The 22,404-nt window shown below is 47.4% G+C and overlaps 1 protein-coding gene and 1 long non-coding RNA gene across 2 annotated transcripts in view; one reads left to right on the forward strand and one right to left on the reverse strand.

Annotated features, from left to right (window-relative positions):
- LOC139054883 (uncharacterized) overlaps nucleotides 1–12,931 on the forward strand; it is a 40,036-nt gene extending 27,105 nt beyond the window's left edge. Inside the window, exon 3 of the mRNA XM_070532566.1 lies at nucleotides 11,185–12,931. Within this exon, the coding sequence (XP_070388667.1) occupies nucleotides 11,795–12,931 (1,137 nt within the window). The 5' untranslated portion in view covers nucleotides 11,185–11,794. The remainder of the gene's footprint in view (nucleotides 1–11,184) is intronic.
- Nucleotides 1–22,404, reverse strand: part of LOC135901074 (uncharacterized) — a 264,555-nt gene that overhangs the window by 232,296 nt on the left and 9,855 nt on the right. The gene's annotated exons all lie outside the window — the stretch shown is intronic.

The following is a 22,404-nucleotide window of genomic DNA, read 5'->3' on the forward strand; positions in this document are numbered from 1 at the left end:
TTATGCATAGTCAAACTCCCAGAGGAGTTTCTACGAGATTTTTTTTTCTGCCTGGACGTTTAATTTGCGTCGTGTATGGCGCCAGCGCATTGCTATTGTTTCTGCTGGAAGAGAGATAGTGATGTTAATAAGGAAAGGAAGCTTGAGCGCAGCGATGATGTGGCTCGTGGTGCGAGAAACCCTCCATGCCCCACGATTATCCCAGCTTTTGTAGATCGAAGCGCCTCGCACACCACAACCAACTTCTTATCACATCCCTTTATCCCCTTATCCAAACTGCAAAATTCCATCCAGTGTTGCGTCAGCTTCCGCACGCAACTCTTATTTCGAAGCAGCTTAGGCGGCTTGTTTTGAAAAACCTATTTTGCTTTTTCTCTTAGCGACAGCTGGGTGAGCAGATTGTGCGCCCAGGCATAACATCTCCCTAGTCCCACCAAGTACCTACAAGGATCTAGGGCGCTCGCCGTGGAGCTTTGGGGAAAAAGTACCTAGAAACGCGGTACACGCGAGCGGCGCATGGTGGCGCAGCGGTCGAGCGCTGGGCTTGGGCGTAGAGACACGCTGCCCGGTCGCCATGGTCTACAGGATGTCTGCAGCCCGCCGACAACGCCACGCTATCCAATAGTAACGTCGGTTGTGCCTCGATAGGCAGGCGTCGCTACAACTCGGCAGCAGTACGATACGCTACCCTGGAGTACGCAACAGTGCGTGACGCGAATAATGTAGAACTTTGTGGAAGGCACGCGGGTTCCCGCGATTACTCTGGAACATTCGACGACTGATGTATAAAAGCGGACGCACTGGACCCGCTGATCAGATTTGGACGATCGCCGACTGTGTTCGCCGCTGTCGCCGTTCTTTAAGTGTAGCCTGTTTTTGTGGGCACAGGTTCGCCTAATAAAAGTTAATTGCATATTTCACAGTATTGCTACTGTGTTATTTATACGTCACTACCACGTGACAATATTTTCTATAGTGTTCTGAGTGAGCGTATGTATGCGCATAGGCTTATCTATGCTATAGGAGACAATATCTGCCGATACATAATTAATGATGGAGAATTACCTTACAGCAACGCATAATAAAGGGCAGCCCACAATGAGTGAGTTGAAACACGTAGTACAGTTAGTACGGTTAATAATGGCAAATCAGTATCTGCTACGTAAAGTAAGTTTCATGAAATGGAACAATTGCCATCTACTAGAGAGTAGCATGAAGCCACAAAACTTTCTCCACGATGCGGATTTCTGCAGAACTGTCATATTCAGTGTCCATGCGCTTCAACCTGTCGTTTATTTCACCGCCGTTCTGCATCCAGCTCGCCTTCTGGTTAGCTTCAATGGCAGAACAATAACTGGTCCCGCTTTTGATTTCCAGAGCAGAATAAATTTTTCCTGCTAAGTGTTTTTTTTTCTGAGCAACCTGTATGGGTTTCTTTCGTACTTTCAAGCTACTCCCAGGTGGATGGTATAAAGTTTGTAAACAGGGATAAGGTGCCTCAGAAAGGCTGGCCAACGTTTCGATAGGAGGACCTATCTTCGTCAAAGGCGGCCTCATCATCCTCGGCGTGTTAGTTTTAAAGGGTTAGTGCAGTGACGTCACGTGCGGGTGTTGTCGCTGGCGGCTGGTTTTAAAGAGAGAGACTACCAGAGGAAACAAGCGCTGTCGTCTGACGTCTGTGAGCTTCGTTCCCAAGACGAGGGGACAAGAGCGTGTGGGTAATTCCTTTTCACCCATTTCATAATGTTAGCAGTGAGTGAAATGGTTAATCAGTTAGTCAAGCTCCGCTCTTCTGCCTGACGCTTAAGCTCTGTACAGTAGACTCGCGTGTATTCTACTTCAGTAAATCCGATATTTTGGTTTATTCGATCCCGATCGAAAGTCCCGACCGGTGCCCATGCCTTTTGTGGGCCCAAACTTTCAATTTTTCTGTCCTAAAATAGGCCTTCGACAGATAATTAAAACTTAACTAGTCAGCACGCACGTACCTGGTCCCTAAGGAGACCCCGATAGCTACCCCTTTAGTGATAGCGTCTGTATCAGCGGAGCTTAGGGAAATGTGGATGCGTTGAACATACGTCATCTCTCGTCGAAAACGCGTTATTTCGGCCCACTCTAGGAAGATTTCTAAGTAATAGCCGTAGCTCACAATGTCTGATTACGGTATTTACCTGATTCTAGCATGCGCCTTCCTTTTTTTTTAAAGAACATGGGGTCGAAAATTGCCTGCGCGGTGCAATTGGACACGAAACCAAATCCGCCTTCGCAACAACTGTATGCTTCACCGCATATTACATTCATATGGCGGCGGAGCCCACTTTAAAACTTTATTGTGGCGAAGCTGCTTTTGGAAACCAGTCGCCATTGTGCAACAATATTTCTTGCTAAAAATTGGTTGCGCGTTAGATTTATATTTCGTTTAGGAGCTTTAACTTAATTCCTACGTTAGTTTTTTTTTTTTACTTAGGACACATAGAAAGTGGGTGCGCGTTTGATTTGGGGTGTAATAGAATAGTTGCCCTATTCTGATTCAATTATCTCATGCTTCTATCAGCGGTATGCTTTGTCGTTTCTTTCTGCATCTTGTTTAACTCGACCCACCGGATAATTAGATCAATTTCATCGGTTCTGTCAATATTTAATTAACACATGTCGACTGAGAGTCGAATAAGAGTTTGCACCTGTATCATCAGATCATACAGACTATAATCCCTGAACTGCAGCACCATGCCTGCAATCCGCTTTTTGCGATGCATTGTGGCGCCATCGTGCGGTGGCCACGAGAAACAATTTGGCAGACACCGCTGCGCGCCGCGACAGCCGCCCCATGCGAGACTCGCTACCAAACAAGCAGCGTGTGAGACACGACCGAAACAACGAGTACGCGCCGTCATATTTTGTCATCGTCAGCTAGCCATCAAGCCCGCTGGTGAATGCTTTGCACCCGAAGGTTTCTTCAGCGTGACGAACGGCTGGAACAAGAGCTTCAGCAACGCTTTACAAGCTCCTCCTTGGCCTGAAACTAGTTACTCACGCGACACTACCTATCTCAATATTATGTTTCATACCTTTCATATGTGAATAAAATGTTGGTGCAAGAGCTTCAAAATAGGTTAAAATGGCAAATACCGATTTTGTACAATAAATGTGTGGTACAGTGTTACATTCATGAATACTTTCATGAATACTTTCATGCAGTACTATAATCTGAACCGTTTACCGAAACCGAACCGAAAAAGGCATCAAATCAGAAATAACTACTTTTGTTTTGTTCGGTCAAATTATGCATAACCAGTGTGTACACGTCATATCAGAAGGAGAGCTATCGCGATTTTCGTGACGTCGCGTGACAGACAGCTGAAGTGGGGGTGGTCCAAAAACGATTTTTACCAATCGCGGTGGACTGATTGCAGAATTGGAATAAAAAAGTTTGGAATAGCTTTACGTTATAGCGCCCCTGGTTCGAAACAGCAATGTAGTTAATGGAAATGTGCGCCTGCTTTATAAAAGAAGGAACAACGGAGTTATCAAGTCTAAAAACAGATTTAATGTAACTATTAACTGCATTTGCAATCATAGAGGTCACTCGTAACTGAGTCGTTTATTTCAAAATTATCAGTGATAGATTTTGGTGGAACAGTGCTCCAAAATTTGCGTGGATTATCTCTACGCAAACCTGGAACTGTCACCTGGAAGTAAAAATCGCGAGCAGCATTAGTGTTGCTTCGAAGCTCCTCCTTAAGAGCAATGAATTGTGCAGTAAGAACAGAGTCACCAGTACGTTTAGTACGCCGCAAACGTCCAAGTCGTCGCGACAGGTGCAAAATTTCCTGTGTGATCCAAGGCAGCTCTGAATTTGTCTTTATTTTTAATGCTACAAAACACGTGATGCAATATGTAACGAGATTAGTAAAAATGTAGTTAAAGTATCGACATCATCAAAAAGACAAATCACTTCAAACTGGCTAAAGGAAGCACTAAGTGTATCAATTATACGAACGTCATCAGCATGGTTCATATCGCAGAAAGAATAAATATATCGGGCTTTCGGGCACAGAACAGGAAATGGATTTAAAGATCGGTTTATGATCTGATATCTTATCAACGACAGCCCATTCGTTACCATAATCACAGATCCTAGGACTGAAAAAAAAAGATCCAAAATCACCGTGCCTCTTGTAGCATCACTTACTATTTGCTTTAATAAGTCGGAAGTCTGAAAAGTTTAATTTTTCTCTCTATAGTTGGGAATCATAGCCTAGCCGAGATAACGACAGCCAGTGCATATCGGGGACATTAAAATCGCCCGTGCATGTTAGATTTGGCGAATGAGGTGCTATTTCTTGGATGAATGCATTCAAGGAAACCAAAGGGTCTGTGGTCAAGTTAGGTGGGCGGTAAAAGACACCAACAACAAAAGTGAATGACTCAAAATAAACTTTGCACCAAACCGACTCAGTGTGAGGAGGAGCAACAAGCACAGAAAATTTTAAGTCTGAGTGTAAATATAAGGCAACGCAGCCGCCTCTACCTTCTGTTCTGCAATGCAAATTTCACTATGAAACCACGTTTCCGTGCCTCCAATGATATGGGAGAAGTGGGACAAAGTTAATGACAAAAAATCAGGAAACTTCTTGACTAAACTTCTGGCGTTAATATTTAAAATTCGGAGATTATCGGGGAAGTCACGTCGACGTCATCGAGAATTAGAAGCAGTAGCTGAAGGAGACGCCCTGTTATCGTGATTACGAGACTGCCCAATCGTCTTAGTCTGCGCGTCCCAGTTATAGCGCGCACGTTATCAATAAACACGTGGTCGTACACTATGCGCGCAGTGGAGCCGCTGTTGCGGCAAGTTCTGGTTGCCTCCGATAGCTTTCTACTGATAGATCGTACGTCGTCTGAATAGTCCTCAGATATGCGCTGTCCGGAGCCATTCAGCTTAGGAGCGTTTTTAAGAATTTGAGCTTTCTCACGAAAATCCTGAAGTTTCAAAACAATGGCGCGTACTTCTAGCAGAAGTACCCTACCAGAAGTACCCTTACCCGGGTTTAGCTCAACGTCTCCACTTAAGCACAAGCAACTCACACAATGCATAAGCCCAGCATGAACGGAAACAGGGCAAGTAAACAGCAGCAAGAGACTTATCTGAACGGATACAATCTGTGTTGTCTAAGTAACATACCTGCACGATAAAGAAGCACCGTGTGAGCATTGTACTGCTGCTGATGTTACCTCGCCCACTGAAGCTGCACCATTGAAAAAGACATTCAACGAGACCGGACATTCCCATAAAGCCCAGCGGCTGAATTGACTGTAGCGCAACCAATTGGATGGTATGAACTCCTTCCGGTTTCGGTTTTGGCGCGCGCGTTTTGAACGATAGCTGGCACGCGTTAGGCCGGCTGCGCTAATTAGCGCCTTTTATTTTTATGTTTTGCTTCTGCTGCTGAATCGCACGTGGTCTTAGTGCGGAATCCTTTATTTAAAATGATTGCGATCGATCTTTACAAGCCTCCACCGAAACTGCGCCACGTGTAACTTCATAAAGTAGACGTAAAGCGCCTTGTAAATGAGGAAATTTTTATTTCGGTCAATATAAAGGCTCGTTCCGGACTTCTTGTGCGTTCATCCAACGTTGTGGCACCAGGTAAGCAGCAGTATTTCCGCTACGAAGCTCCACCGGGCGGTATCAGCCGAAATATGTAAATTACAAGAATGTGTCATTTTGGTATTTAGACCTTATAGGAATACTGCGTGTAGAGGGGAAACGTGCGAAAGTGCTGAATCGGCGACGTTACAAATAAAAGCTATTTGCTTTTACATACATTGCGTCGACAGATACCCGACTCATTACAAGCCGTACTATAAATTATGAAGGGAACATCTGATTTCCAAGCATTCCCCCATTCCCGGGAATTATTTCCTGCATTTTAAGAGCACTAATGCACGGGCGATTGCGCGTTTCGAAAACAACCTGGCCTCAGCCGACGCGATAGTACACTACATACAGAGAGAGAGAGAGAGAGAATGAAGAGGAAAGGCAGGGAGGTTAACCAGATATGAGACTCCGGTTTGCTACCCTACACAGGGGATGGGGGATAGGGGTTAGAAAGATGGCAGAGAGGAAAACGCAAAAAAAGGAACGCGCACACATGGAGGCACACACACAAAAGGCGTTCCAGTTAAAGTCTTTCACACAGGCCGGTAGATCGCAAGAAGCACAAAAGCGCTTGCACGGCCTTCTTCTGTGACGGTAGGTCCTTTCGATGTTGTAGAATTCTTTTTTCGGATAGCGGTTGGTCGTCCAGTTGGTCAACTTCATGGCTAAGGCATGCCCTCTGTGAAATGTACTGCGGGCAGGCGCACAAAATATGGCCAATTGATTCTTCATGGCCGCAGTGGTCACAGGTTGGGGTGTCGGTCATCCCTATGCGGAAGGCATAGGCTTTAGTAAAGGCAACATACAGAGAGGTGGTCACAAAGGTTCTCAGCCAGAGTATTATTTTATTTTTTATTTACAATACCCCTAAAGGTCCTCGAAGGAGGGTATTACATGGGGGGGGGGGTCTACAAGAAAAGCAAGTGTACATTCAGGTACAGCATACATAAAAAGAAAAACATTTACAAGACATGTGTTTTTTGTTTTCGTTCAACAAGGCATGACTGTCGCATGCTAGACTGTCGCAGAATGCCTTCTACTCGCACTCAAGAGAAATGCGTGGGTGCAAAGCCTGTAGTCAGTTGCTCAGAAGACAGAATTTTCGAGTACGTTTTTGAGCTGCTTGGCGTTATCTTTTGCGCGTTTTGCCGGCGCAAGCAACACGCTCTAGTGTTATCGCTCTTGGCAATCGTTCATCGCGTCTTCGACAAGCGGGAGTACCGAAAGAAGGTATATGTTGCGGGGCCATAGAAAGCGTTACAAACTTGCCTGACCAACATTCAGTAAATGCCAAACTGTCACTATGCCCAGCTTGCTTATTTGCTAACTGCGTCACAACTCCAGGCGCGGCGAGCGTGCCTCGAAAGTATCTCAGTAAGTAACGAAATTAATTACAATAATTTTGTGGGTCAGAGAATGCGTGACGAACTTGTCCCAGCAAGATTCAGTACACGCGAAACTGCGTCACACGGCCGAGCTGGTTTTCGCTAACTGCATCATAAAGCCGGCTGCGGCGAGCATACCCAAAAACTACCGGAATAAGTTATAATAATGTTGGGGCTCATAGAAAGTGTCGCAAACATCTCCCAGCATAAGTCATTAAGTCAAATTAACTATGCCAGGACAGCTGAACTGTTTTTCGCTAAATGCGTCACAAGTCTCGGTTCCATGCCGTAAAAGTCAAAATTGGGTGAAATGCGTCGCAGAGTGTCAAACAATATTTCTCACCTTGCCATAGCCCAATAGCGCAGTGGTGCCGTGTCGAAGTGCAGATGGAATGCAAGAATCCGCCGGAAGCGCAACAAACATGTATCCAAAAGAGACGGGTTGCCGTACAGACAAACTTCGCACGCGCACCCGGCATCGCTGGCTTCGGTGACCTGTCTGGCGCATGACGCATGCACCTGTTGCGCCTGGCGTGCCGTTAGCTTGTTGCTAGTAACGTACGAAAAATAAGTCGCAAAGTATAAGTTCATTTATACGCAAAACTTTGGTTTTAGCGGGAAAGAATAAAAAATAAAAATAAAACGTAGTCTGTAATTTTATTTTACGGTCTTCTTTTCCGATGCTCGCGTCAACTAGCGGATGGGATTCACACTAGGCGTGACCTGTTTCCTGGTGCCAGTTTTCGCCGAGTGTGCCCTCTTGCAGAATGTCTTTCTCTATGGCTGCAACAAGGTAAACATACCTGGTAGCGAAGCTTCCATAAGAGCCCATACGTTCAAAACATGGCGGTTAATCTGCTGTTCATGGGGCTTAGCGCCATCTGTATGAGGAGGGAACACTTCCGGTGGCAGTAAGAATAATATGACGCCGCATTCGTTAAAAACAGAAGTGACGTCATTTTGTTTTCGAAGGCGCGATTTTTTTTTTTTTTTGTGGCTTGCCATTAGAGCTGTATATTCAAATGCCCCGCCATTCGACTTGATGGGCGTTTCGAAATTTCAGCGCTAAAAGCGAAGCAGGAAAAGGCCAGCCGTACGGTTGTCGAAATCGCACCCCTGCACAGAACATACTTTCTTTCGAGGCCGACGAAAGCTTCAGGTGTAGAGTGCTGATCCTATCGTCGGATGTAAACGCCGTCGGCCCGCGCAGTCGCACGAAAACAACTACACAAAATTATCTGGCGGTCCTGACTCACTACTTTTGATTGAACAGGTTAAGAAGCGAAGAAGCTACCCGCGTCACCAAACTCAGACAAACGTCGACAAGCAAAAAAACACAACGTGTGAGGGGGGCGTATTTCAACAGCTGAACTTTACATGCGCGCCTTTCTTGCACATTTCAAGAGCTGCATTGCACTGCTAGTGATAGCGGCGTAAACTCCCCCTGTAACGATGGGAGCTGAAAAAACAGTATTTATTGGTAATAATAAAATAAAATAGACTTGTATTTTCTTTACTCGTCACAAATATATAAAATTTACCAGCAATTTTATTTCGTCGTCTGAATCTAACTGTCTCGCTTTAATTTTAAAAACGCTTCTTTATTTTCCAATGTTTGTTCCCTCAAAACATAGTAGCGCTTCAATCGCTGCTCCCATAACCACCATTGCTGCTGCTGATGATGATGAAAAACGTTTATTTGCTCGATTTTGCAGTGATTTTTGCGGCATCAGATGGAGTCTTCCATCTTCTCTCCAGGGTCGGTTCCCCTAGTCCAGGGCTCCGCTGAGGGTAGCTGCCCTGCGTGCACGCCTTACTAGTCCTTGGACTTTCAGGATGTCGCTGGATAGCATCCTCTCCCACTGTTCCGCACTCGGGTTTTTTATTATGGCTAGCCCTTCTGTTTTCTGGCAAGCCCATGTGGTATGGTATAGGGTTGGTTTGTCTCCACACCATGGGCACTTGCTCTCGTACTGCGTGGGGTAGATCTTGCTTAGCATGTTTAGGCACGGGAATGTTCCCGTTTGTAGCTGTCGCCATGCTACGGCGTCTTCTCTGTTTAGCTGTTTGTGAGGGGGCGGGTATTTTCGTCTGATGCCTCTGTAGTAGTTTAGTATCTCCGAATAGCTTTGGGCTACCGGCTCGGTTTCCTCAGCGGGGTCGGGAATGTTGGATGCTCGGTTTGTTGCGTGCCCTCGAGCTATCCTATCGGCCTCCTGATTTCCCGTAATTTCGGTATGTCCCGGCACCCAAACTATTGTGTGTTTAGCCTGGTTGTTGACGGTTTTGCCACTTGAGCGGAGGATGTGGAGCGCGCTGTGGCTGATTCTGCCGTTTAGATAGTTGCGGCATGCTGCTTGTGAATCTGTGAGTATGGTTAAGGACCTGTTGGATCGGTAGCCCTCCGCTGCCGCTAGAGCCACGGCTGCCTCTTCGGCCTCAACTACCGTACAGTTCCGAATTGATGCGCTGGCGATTTCTTTTAGGTCCGAGTTGGTCACCGTTGCGACTTTGCTTTTCTTGTGGTTTTTGTCCTGAGTGTAGGTAGCGGCGTCTACGTACACTGTGTCATGTCTAGTTGCCAGTGTTCTTTGTACATACTCTGTTCTTGCTTGTCTTCGTTCCATGTGTAGGTTCGGGTCCATATTGCTGGGTATCGGTGCTGCTTTGATGGTGTGTCTGTATTCGTCCGGTATCGTCTCCGTGCTTTGTGTCTCCTTTATGGTAGCTTCACCGCCGTATCTGCTCAGGAGTCTTCTGCCCGTTGCCGATAGCCTTAGTCTTTGCATTTGCGCGATTATCTGCGCTTCTTGGAGCTCCTCGAGACTGTTGTGTAGCCCCAGGGCCAGGAGTTTGTTGGTCGATGTTGACTGTGGTAGGTGGAGCGCCGTCTTGAGGGCTTTCCTCAGGATTGCGTCCGCTTGTTGCATTTCATGCTTCGTACAGTGGTAGTACGGGAGGCTGTACGTCACTCTACTGACCACCAGGCTTCTGACCAGTTTGAGTGTGTCTGCTTCCTTTATGCCGTGTCTTTTCCGCGAGACCCGCGTTATCATGCGGGCCACTTGGTTGGCTGCAGTTTTAAGTAGTGTTAGGGTGTGGGTACATCGTTGGTTCGATTGTATCCACATTCCTAATATCCTGATGAGCGTCTTCTCCGGGATTGGCTGTCCCTCGAGGTGGATGTTCAACTTCATGTTTACTTCCTCTGGGACGGTGTGATTCTTCTTGCCTCGCCATACTCTTAGGAGCTCGGACTTCTCCGTTGAGCAGGCTAGACCTCTTGCCTTGACATATTTCTCTACGCATGTCGCAGCTTCTTGTAATCTTTCTTAATTTTCCCTGAGTGAGCCTTTGGTGACCCATACAGTGATATCGTCGGCGTACATGGCGTGGCGTACGCCGTCGATTTGGTCTAGTTGTTGGGCCAGTCCAATCATAGCAACATTGAACAGGATGGGTGAGATGACCGATCCCTGCGGTGTGCCTTTGTTTGGGGTGTTGAACTTTTCGGATCTCAGCTCGCCCAGGCCGATTGTTGCTGTTCTGTTGGACAAAAATGCCTTGACGTAGCTGTGTATTTTCATGTCGCAATTTAGGTTGTCTAGTCCTGTCAGGATGGCTTCGTGGCTTACGTTGTCAAAGGCGCATTTGACGTCCAGTGCCATGATGATGTGCTCTCCGTTGAGCGGGATATTGCTCAGTACCTCTTCTCTGATTTGCAGCAGTACATCTTGGGTCGAGAGCCTGGCTCTGAAAGCAAACATGCTGTGGGGGTACAGCTCGTTTTCTTCCATATGATTTTGTAGCCTCATCGTAACCACTCTCTCATAGATCTTGCCTAGGCATGATGTAAGAGAGATTGGTCTGAGGTTTTCCACTTGAAGTTTCTTGCCTGGTTTCGGGATCATGATGACTTCCGCGTATTTCCATTCTTCTGGTACTGTTCCCGCTTGCAAGTGTCCATTGAGATATTCGGTTAGCTTTTCGACTAGCTCGTCTCCGAGGTTGCGGATGAGCGCGTTTTTGATCTTGTCCGCACCTGCGGCTGTGTTATTTGTTGCGCTTCTTATCGCCGCGTACACCTCTTCCCGGGTGATGGGTCTATGCAGCCTTCCATTTTCTTCTCCTTTGTAGCGCTCTGTGTAGGCTGCTGGACCAGACTCGACTGCACCAGACTCGACTATCCTATCGGGTTCCCCTCGACAAACGCTCCCTTTCAAGACCAAGTTCAAGTCCGTGAGTGAAGTTTTCGTCATTCCACGCGACTTTGAAAATTCGAAGCGGCGGAAGCCCCGTTAGGCCTCGATAGGCTTAGCGCGTGAGCGACCGCCTCACCACTACGAACTACCTTCCCCTGTAAGCACACAAGGCCTAGCGCGAGCACGGCGCTCGAGGGCGACGGGCAGCGTCGACGACTTCGACGCGGCCTGAGATGGACCTCCGCTGCTCGAACCCACCGAACTTGAAGCCCCTCATTAACGGACCCGCCAACGATCCGCCCGAAACGCAAGACATGGACGACGATCGCTACCGCGGCTACTCCGACACCGAAGCCACCGGAGACGGAGTGCTCGAGGGTGCCGCCATGCAGCATGACCAACCGGGTACGTCAAGCACATACGATACCGCCGAGCAATGGCAGATTTATACTTGAAAACGCCAGAATAAACAGCAGAGGAGCGGATCGCGGAACGCTGCAATTTTGAACTCGAACGAGACCCGGAGCGGGGAGAATAATAGCAAGATGGCGCCGGCCACCTCGGCAGCAGGTGGTGTGAGCGGAACGACAGCTGGCGCGCAAGGTGCGCACAAAGAACAACGACAGCCGCGACAAAGGCTGCCACCGCTCCCAAAGGGCGACGCCAAAATTATTATCAGACCAAAGAATGGCCTACCATTCAAAGCACTGAAGGCGATAGAAATCGTGCAAGCCATCATCGAGGCATGCAACAACAAATTCAAGGATGAAGACTTCATAGTCAGACTAAGGACAGGGTCGAACATCATCATAGCAAGTACTTCGAACGAGGAAGTAGCGAAGATGATGCTCGGAATAACCAACCTGCGAGTCAGAGGCCAAGCCTACGAGGTCAACAGATACGTGGCCATGCCGGAGGACGTCAAGCGAGCCGTAATACACGGAGTCCCCGCGGGAACGCCGACGGAAATGCTCAAGGCGAAGATACGAGTCCGCACCCAAAGGGTGCTCACCGCAAGAATGCTAGGAAAATCGGAAACGGCGGACATCACCTTTGACGCCTCCATCATACCCAAATACGTGATCTTTGCGGGCGCAGAGTTTAGGTGCTACCCATACCGGCCGACGAGGCAGGTGTGCTACATTTGCTGCCAACAGGGCCACCGCTTCGACGTCTGCCCGACGCCAAATGCCAAGGCGTGCAGGCAATGCGGAATGCAGAATCCGCCGGAAAATCACCAATGCCAAACCAAGTGCCTGATATGTGGAGGCGACCACGCCACCGGATCCAGGGACTGCAAGGATCGCCTAAAGAAAGTCAGAGAACTGCGAGGTCGACAGCACCAGTCGCAGCAGCAGCAGCGCAGCAGCAGGGAGAAAGAACGGAGGCAACGCCATCCGAGATGGTTCAGCTCGGAGGGCGAGCGGAGCCGATCCCGGAGCCGATCCCGGAGCCGGTCACGGAACGGATCCCGGAACGGGTCACGGAGCCAGTCACGGAGCCGTTCACGGAGTCGGTCCCGGTCCTTCCCACCCCTGTCACCCCCGGCCATCGAGGGCCAGCAGCAGCAGCAGCAGAAAAAGAAGAAGCCCAAGGGTGGCACGAAGGTGAGCTGGGAAGCAGGCCCTCCCAAAACTTTGTTTCCGCACTCGGGTAATAACCAGAACAATAGAAACAGATAGAGGAAGAAAACAGGACACTCAGGCGAGAGCTAGAAATTAGCCGTAGAGCGCGCGAAGAGCAGGACGCAAAAATCAATAGACTAATGCAGGAAGTACAGGACCTCAGGTCAGGTAGCGCTCCCAGGCCGCCATCAACACCCCCGCAAAGTCAACCTACCGAAATGACTCAGGCCAACCTCACCAAGTTTATAGCAGAAATACAGCAAGCTATGCAAAGAATGGAACAGCAGATAACCATGCAGGGAACAGAAATCCGCACCCTACGAAAACAGAAAATTACCGAAGGCGTCAAAGACAAGTTCAACCAGAGACGTCCGGCGTTAGAAAACTACAGTACTAGAGACGACGACCCCGAAATTTAAGCATGGACAGTACAACCAAAAGAACTAAAAAAGAAGAAAAACTAGAAATATGGCAGTGGAACTGCAGAGGATATAGAAGAAAACAAGCACTACTACAACAGTACATCAACACACAACTAACTCCACCCGACGTAATAGCTCTGCAAGAAACAGGGATTACCCCAACACTACAGGGCTACAGGTGCTAGGAGAATCCGGAGGAAGGGAGAAGAACGGCAATCCTAGTCAACAAAACCCTCATCGCTATAAGCCATGACAGGATAGCCGACACAGATGTAGAGCACGTAATAGTCGAGATCATACCAAAAAAGAAAAGGAAGGGAGGAAGCATATTCATCGTAAATATATACAGCCCCCCGAGACAAAGCAGGGCGAAATTCGACGCGCTGTTGAAAGGAGCAGACAAGCTGGCTAAAGGAAATGCACTAGTCATACTGGGAGATTTCAACGCCAGAGAGGAGAGCTGGGGATACACGAGAATGGATAAAAAGGGAAAAGCGGTAACCGAAGCAGCTGACAATATCTAGTGTGAACTCATCACGGAAGTCGATACCCCTACGAGGATCGGGAACAGCGTGAACAAGGACACGTGCCCCGATCTCACGTTCGTCAAAAGAACAAGGCAAGCGGAGTGGGACAACCTAATGGAAAACCTAGGTAGCGACCACTATATCCTCAAGACGCAAATCATAATAGCAGACAAAATTAGACGACAAATAGGGAAAGCAAACATAACGGACTGGAAAGCGTTCAGAGAAGCATGTGGCGATACAATAAAAAGCATCGAATCTATAACAGACTGGGGGAACATGCTCAAAGAAACACAACGCATTTCACCAAAGAAATTGAGCGTACGCCGCAGACGCCGAACGTGGACTCTAGACTTCTCAGACTATGGGAAGCCAGAAGGGGGCTCACAAAAAGGTGGAAAAGACAGAAATACAACAGAAAGCTCAAGCTAAAGATCGCGGAAATCACGAAAAAAGCAGAAAATTACGCGGCGCAGCTAGCGAAGCAAAATTGGCAACAATTTAGTGACTCTCTAAACGGAACCTTGAGCACTGCAAAAACATGGCGTGTACTGAAGGCACTGCTAGATCCGGCAAAATCAAAGACCGAAAACAGCAAAGTCATATACCATTGCTGATGTCGGGGACAATTTGTACTGATCCACTTTTCGCCCGACGCTTCGCGACCTATTTCGATCGATCTTGGCTCCATTGTGGCTGGGAGTCTGTTATATCCAATGCTGATGACGTCACAAAGTTGGCCTTGACAACGATTTGTTTACCCAGTCGAGAGTCAGCATATATAGACACTTGAGAACAGCGCAGGCTGCCTAGATTATCACTGTGTGAGTTGTGAGTAGCGCTTGTCCTTGTCCGCCTTTCTTGTTTCCGTGTTTTTATCACGCTAAGTTACTACTTCAAATATAGACGACCAACTAGCCCAACAGTCAACTCTTCTAGAATTCATTTCTCGTATACTGGGCAATTCCTTTTCTTTGTATTCTCTAAAATAACAGTTGTGAGTAGCGCTTGTCCTTGTCCGCCTTTCTTGTTTCCGTGTTTTTATCACGCTAAGTTACTACTTCAAATATAGACGACCAACTAGCCCAACAGTCAACTCTTCTAGAATTCATTTATCGTATACTGGGCAATTCCTTTTCTGTGTATTCTCTAAAATAACAGTTGTGAGTAGCGCTTGTCCTTGTCCGCCTTTCTTGCGTCCGTGTTTTTATCGCGCTAAGTTACTACTTCAAATATGGACGACCAACTAGCCCAACAGTCAACTCTTACAGAATGCACTTCTTGAAATAAGATATTGTTCGCGACAAATTTAGGAAGCATAAGATATAAGCGTAATGCATCTGGTTCTAACAGGAACAGAGGCCTAATTTATTGAGAAGGTCGGCGAAAAAAGAACACGCAGCCGAATTCTAATATCGGGCGAACACACATACAGTAAACCATAACCAGGGCATGCCTGTGCCATCCGTATCGACTGTTGTTAAGTTTACGCAGCATTCCTTCTGCGCGTGCTCCCTTGGATGTAATATGCTCTGTGTGAGACCAATAATAAAGCAAATAATTAGGAAGTCAATTTGTTAAGTTTCATTAATTATTTGAATATGTGTTTCTGCTTTCTTGTGCTAGTAATGTCCGTCTCTTCATATATTAGAGCTCAAGGACAAGAATTATGCTATCTGCCACAGGCGTTTTTTAAATTTGAGGAAGTCTTAAAAATTATCCCCCGATATACCCACGCAACAAAATACTTTGGCAGACCTGCATTCTGAAGTGCATTTATTATACTGACATGTTCTACACTGCCATAAGCTTTACCCAGATCCAAGGTGACTAAGGCAGCATATTTCCAGCGTCAAGCAAGCTGTAATCGACTTTCTAGGTCAACATGGCCGCACCACGTCGACTTCCCACGTCTGAATCTAATTTGGCATGGGTTCACAATTATATTGCCCATCAACTAATTATCTTTGCGGTGGTGTCAGATTATTTCTACGAGTTTTACTAGGTTAGATGCAAAATATATTGGCCTATATTTGTCTAAGACCTAACCAGCACCTTGCTTCTTTAATGGGGCAGTTTCTTTTGCGAGTCTCTATTCAGCAGGAATTCTCGAATTTCTGATAGAATGCTTTATAGATGGTAAACAAGACGCGAGGCGATATCTTAAATAACGTTTTTATTGTTGACGTAGCAGTGCCATCAGCGCCTGGCACCGAATTGGGCCGCTGGCTTACTCTATGTGCCAGCTCCGAAACTGTAACCTCTTGGAAAGCTTCACCATGAATAGGCGGCGGGGGGTGATGGAGCAGTAGAGAATTAAAGCGACCTTCGAGACGTTTTGCAAGAACGTCCAGTAATTTAGCCTACTCACAGGGCGTTTGAGCCACACATTTGACGTTTATTTGCGCCGGAATCATCCTTTCAGTTCTCACGAAACAAAATAGTGCTCTTCTGTTGGTAGCCTTAGAAAGAAAGTCCAAGTGCTCACTGAATATGCTGAACATGCTGGATATATGCTGAAATTAACAAAAGAATTCGAATGCATAGTAACTGAAGTTGACGGGCGTACACTCTCAAAGAACAAGGGAAGGTAGTTACTACTTGTGCCCGAGTTCATAACAGGCCACGAGGACATAGGCAGATAAGAAGTAAGGAAAGTAAGGTCTATCGCGAATAGTAGCTGGTTACAAACAAAAGTGGGTGTCCGTGCGTCATTGCATGATAAATTATTGTTAGCAGCCCAGTCCCACAATAGTTTACCACTCGAATCAGTCCTAATACCCTACGAAGTATGATGAGAGTTGAAAAGCCCAGCAAAAATGTTCCTTCTTACAAGACGCAATTACTGAACACTACTATACTGAATACATGTGGGAAAATAAACAATAAATATTTCCAGTGGGAGGCAGCCTGGGATAGAAACGTCTAAATCGAGACTTTCACTTTCTGAAGTCATAAGGTGGTATGCAAGTTTAGCACGGTGCGCAATTTTCGAAAATACACAGCTAAGCCACCAACACGAGAAGGACGGTCTAAACGAAATGTATGGTAATTCCCAATGACAAACGTCTTTTCTGCTGACAGCCAAGTTTGTCGAAGTGTAGAGTACACAGGGGACTGTATAGTACACAGCAGCAGTAACTGCGTTCTCCAGTGTACTATTCTTTATAAAATTTTCTTTAGAAATATTCTTTCTGGTACTTTTTAGTCTTTATCCTATGTAGCAGAGTAGATATCCCCGTGCTTCAGGAGACGCACGGCATTTATGGGCATGGGAGTCAACGTCTATGTGTGTAATGTGTGTAACATGTGAACTACAGTCAGAGCTCCAATCCTATTCCTGTTCTGAATGACACGCATGAAAATTTTCACTAAACCGAATGTTAGAAGGGCCTTGTTTCGGTGTATCCGCATAAGTCGCATATGAAGGTAACGAAATTCTAGAGGCCACAGTCGGGCGGGGAACAACCTGAAGGAATTGAGTCACTTGTGTATTCACCATTTGTGCCAATGACTCCGAGATACTCAAATATCAATTTTTTCATTGCCTTTTTTAATTCCCTCGCTACTGTCGACGCTATGGCATCTGAAAGCTATAGGTCTACCACGTGACAAAGACGATTTGCTGCACCGGCATACCCAAGAGATCGCTTTGAAATAGCAGCACTGGCTTCGCACCGTGAGCATTTCTTTCGCTCACTGATCTCTACAATTTGCAGTTCCTGCGCTCTCGCAGAGCAGTTACCGTAGTCAGCTGGGTGAGAACCGCTGCATACATAAAATTGTTCTTCGTCTGGCGTACAGTTTATTGATTCCTGGTTTTCTCCACATGTTCGACAACGAGAAACTATAGCTATAACATCTAATACACTGGCGAGTGCGAAGAGACAGCAATGCAGCCGGGCAAACGAGTAGCTATTCGCTGTGATCGTGGTCGGACGAGTTGTGGCAGAGGAAATAGCAATGAGTGATTTCGTGGCGATCTTCCAGTTCTCAGATAAACGAAAGTAACTAAATACAGACACGGCTTCTGCTACAGAAAACATTGCTAAAATGTCTAAGGGGTAACCACACGAACTAGTTCTTTAACAAAAGTTAGGTGTGAATGTAAAAAGTGGCTGATTGGATGTGAGGCAAACGCTGTACATTTTAGAAAGTCAGCGATACAGGCCTGGTCTGGCGAACCGCAGAGAATGCCCCCGCGAGTGCTGGCGCACATCGGTGATCTATTGGTAGTGTGGTGTCACCTTCTGAAGCTCTTTCTGATTGACTAACATTTTTCATGCAAATTGATTCCCCGTTGGTCGGTACCAGGGCCACAGGGACATCGGTAAGTCCGCTGCACGAGAAAAGTTCAATTGGCAGATCATTAGGGGCAAGAGAAGCCGACCAGACAGTGCTTGCCTGGCCGAGTGAAAAAACAGACATCAGTCTGCTATGCCTAGGTCGATCACCACCCGCTATCCAACCGCAACCTCTGAGAAAGTACACCAAGACACAAGGAAGGGGGTTGTTGTTGTTGCTAGGCTCCCTCCAATCAAACGGTCACGTCGACGTCCGCTTCTTCCCAGAACGGCCAAGGGTTCACAGGGCAAAGCGACAGCACCATGATGATGATGATGATGATGATGATGATGATGATGACGGCTTAATTAATGGCCCAAGCCGACTGCACAGGAGATAGGCCACAAACTGGGCGGTAATATAAGATGGGAAAACAATGGTTTTCATCTAATAAAGCTTTCTTATTCTGCCTCCCATATCGAGGTGCCAGTATGTGTTATTCCTCTGTTACCAACATTTACAACAAAGCCGTTTATGGCTAGGATTTCATGAAGATTTCCTGTGTGCACGCGAAAACTATCATCATCACCAATGGCTCGTGCCACTGCTCGCGCGTGCATCGTCGTCCTCTTCCACAGTTGGCTCCGATGCCGCTCATCATGCTAGCGTTCCCATACTGTCCATACCTCTCTGCGAAGGTGCTGATGGCATTGGCCCACTGCCAGTCGGTGCGGCGATTTCGGTCTCAAATCTTTTGCCCCAATATACCGCGAAACGAAAACACGAATGTATATAACGAGTATGTATAGCCAATGTATAACACGAATGAACGCGAATGTATAAAAATAGATGTGTGCGCGTACTTTTCGTCACGATGACCATCGATCAATACAATAAACGAGTTCTTACCTTTGCTCAAAATTCTGTGTCACCACTTTGTCGTTTGCTAAAAAGCTTCGATGGTCATCCATCTTCACAGAGTGGAATGTGTCCTGATTTTTTTTTTTTGCAGAACTCCAATATCGTTATAACCGACAATTCAAATACAATTATTGTGGCCTCAATGAAACATGAACAACCTATCATTTACACATATTTTCCTACTGACGACATTTCTTTCAATTCGCCAGCGAGCAAGTTGACCGTCACGCGCCAGTAAGCGTAGTACTTTCACTTGTGGTTTCAAAAGCACTAGAAGAAGGCGAAGATCTCAACGAATCACCGATGAAAACGTGTCCTTTATTTGTGAAACTTTATAGACAGTAAAGAAGTTGCGCGTGGCAGCGCCTACTGTCTTGACCACTACGTGGCGGTGTCCTGTCTCGATCAGGCGAAACAGAGCAGACTAAAAGTTGAAAAAACAAGTAAGAAGCAGCGGCGACGGCAAGTGTGCCGTAAGAAGCATAGCTGCTCGCTGGTGAACAACATCTAGTTGAGGAAAAAAGCCTAATGCAGTGGGACAGGCTGCCCGAGAACGCGTCTAGAAGCCGCTTTCAGACTTCCTCTGCAGCAGCCGTGGAGGGGAAAACGAAGAAGCCGAGACAGCGCCCGAGGTCGCGCGCTCGGCCCGTGCACCGAGGAATCACGGCGGTGACGCGGCATTCGACTCCGGGCCGATGGCGAAGACGGCTGCAGCTCCTGGCGCGGCCGCCGGTCGAAGCGGTGCCATGGCGCCGCAGTGCGCCTAGGCTCGCCGGCGTCGCCAGGAGCGGCTACCATGGAGTCGGAGCTGGAGACGCGGGTCAACATCCCCGTCGTCTTCGTCAACCGCAACGACCTATTCGCGATCGTGGTCGTGCTCGGCATCGCCATCCTGAGTTGCGCCTGCGTCCTGGGCTACTCTTTCAGCAACTTCACCCAGCTGAAACGCAATGCCGAAGAGGTACGCTACTACATCGCGTCCCGGGCTAACTCCGCCGACCAACTCGGTGGTGGTAAGCAGAGTGCTGGCGACTTTAGGATGAGCGACGGCCACACGGGCGCCGTTAAGGCCCCGTTTCCTGGCAGTCGGGGAGGATGAGGCGCCTGTGGCCGTGGGACGCATCTCGAAGCACCGAGGGTACAATGCCGTCGTCTCCTTCGTGGCACAGGGCGTCAAGTGCGCCTTCGAGGTGATGTCCAGGGTGGATGCCGCCATAGCGACGGCCACACGGAAGCTAGCATGGCCAGATTTCCTGGCAGTCGGGGAGGACGAGACGCCGGCAGCCGCGGAACGCGTCTGGCAATCCAAGGGAACAATGCCGTCGTCTCCTTTGGGGTCCAGATCAAGTACGCCTTCGGGCTGACGTGTAGGGTTGAGGCCTCCGAAGCGACGGCCATACGGAGGCCGTCAAGGCCCCACTTGCAGACAGTCGTGGAGGACGAGACGCCGGTGGCCGTGGAACGCACCTCGCAGTCCGAGGGAATAATACGGTCGTCTCCTTTTCAGTCCAGAGCGTCAAGTACACCTTCGAGGGAATGTCCAGGGTGGAGTGACGGCACCAGGATGCGATTCAGGGCGGCGGCGACGGCGACAAATCTGCTACAGTGACCGCGCAGCCGCGTCCAAGGGTGCAGCAGCGACTTCCTTCATCATGATGATCATCACCAGAAAAGACTTCAGTGAGTTTATCGGAATGGAGCAGCATTATCGCCCACCTACAGAACGCTGCGGCCGGCATTCAACCGGGGTCTTATTGCGCGTCTGTGGCGATATGCTGCTCTTTTTTCGCGCAATTGTGTGTGGGGCAGGCAACTGTGGGGAGCAGAGACACGTGAATTGAACAAAGACTGCGCCATAAGCGCCCAGATGTGACTGGAAAGCTTTTACAGATGTCCTCTTTCTTACTTTGTTTTTTCTATTCTGCAAAGGTGGTACAAACCACAAGGGGTAACTTTTCAAGCGCAGAGCGAAGAGGTGGGGTGCTTTGGTGGTTTAGCTTGTTTGCAAAGCTTTTACTTGCCACTCCAATGAAGGCCATCAAGATTACTGGGCCCCAGGCCATACTAGCTGTCCTTCAACTTCAGTTTCTTTTTTTTTTCTTCAGACTCGCCCATTCTTCTTCATTCAATACTTTTGCATGCTATACTATGTTCGCTACAACGTCCGTTTTGTGTGGCTTCAGCCTGTTTTTGTATCGTGTGTAATTAAATGCTGGTCACTAAAACACTTGCAACGTCATCTCCGTGTATGCTTTCTTCACTATAGGCCGCTGTCTCGCGCAAATTTGCAAGACGCAATCGTAGCTTCTCTTTCTCAGTATGGCGGAATCGGGGTTGCTAGTTTTCTTTCGGTTTTACAAGCTCCCCGCTACTGACGTCAGTAGACTGCCCGGGTACACTGATTGCTGAAACCTCCAGGCCTGTTTTCCCGAGCTATTTTCGATTAAGCGAGGTAATGGGGGGGGGGGGGGAGGGGGTTACTGGACTTCCTGGGTGCGTATTTGAACTCGCCGTTCGCCATTTGGAACAAGTGTCGTTCATTGGGCGTTGTTGCTTGAATTTCTCTTCGAAGACAATTACGCTTTTCATAAATTAAATCTGCTCAAGTAGCAGTGCAACATCTTTTACAGCTATTTTGACAGATATTGCTACTTTTACGTATTTCTTGTGGGTTTATTTATTTAAGGTGGTATGGTCAGCGAAGGTGGGGAAGGGGTGGAATTGGCACGCCATCCTATCCTTTGACGCCCTCTATAGCATGCAGTAATGAGTGGTTTAAAGAAAGACGGCGTTTCCAGCCAACCTCTCAAGCTGTTGTTTCAATAAATTTATACCCCTATTTGGTGCTGGGACAAGCAGAGGCAGAAACATATCACGCCTCCCTGTCCCTTTCGTTACTCTGCAAATTTTTTATGTTTTTGTCTCCGGCAGACACCTATCGTTCATGCAGTCAGAACAGGCACCCTAGAGCTCGGCCCACAGTAGTTGTTGTTGTTGTTGTCCTGAGTGGCCGTGGCACATACCCACAGTGGGGGATTGGCCAAGAATCGGGCGGTTTAATTAGGTGCCTAAAATAATAATGATAACAAGGGAGTTAACAATTTGGGCGTGTGAGTTTAAAAGTAAACGTTTTGTGTTTGGAGAAAAGAGGAAATAATCAGATAAAAACCGCGTATAAGATGATAATAATAATAACAATAATAATTAATAAAAGATAAGAAATAAAAGAAAGCTATGGTTGGGAGGGAGAACGATCAATCTAACATGGAAATCGATTAGTTTCGATGAGGTAATTTTGGATCGCCAAGCAAACATTTCTGTGGCTGTAACATGTCTTGAATGCATAAAAACTATCATACCGGTTCTCGCACGCTTC

The sequence above is a fragment of the Dermacentor albipictus genome, chromosome 1, assembly GCF_038994185.2.
Source record: "Dermacentor albipictus isolate Rhodes 1998 colony chromosome 1, USDA_Dalb.pri_finalv2, whole genome shotgun sequence".
In the NCBI taxonomy this organism is placed as follows: Eukaryota; Metazoa; Arthropoda; class Arachnida; order Ixodida; family Ixodidae; genus Dermacentor; species Dermacentor albipictus.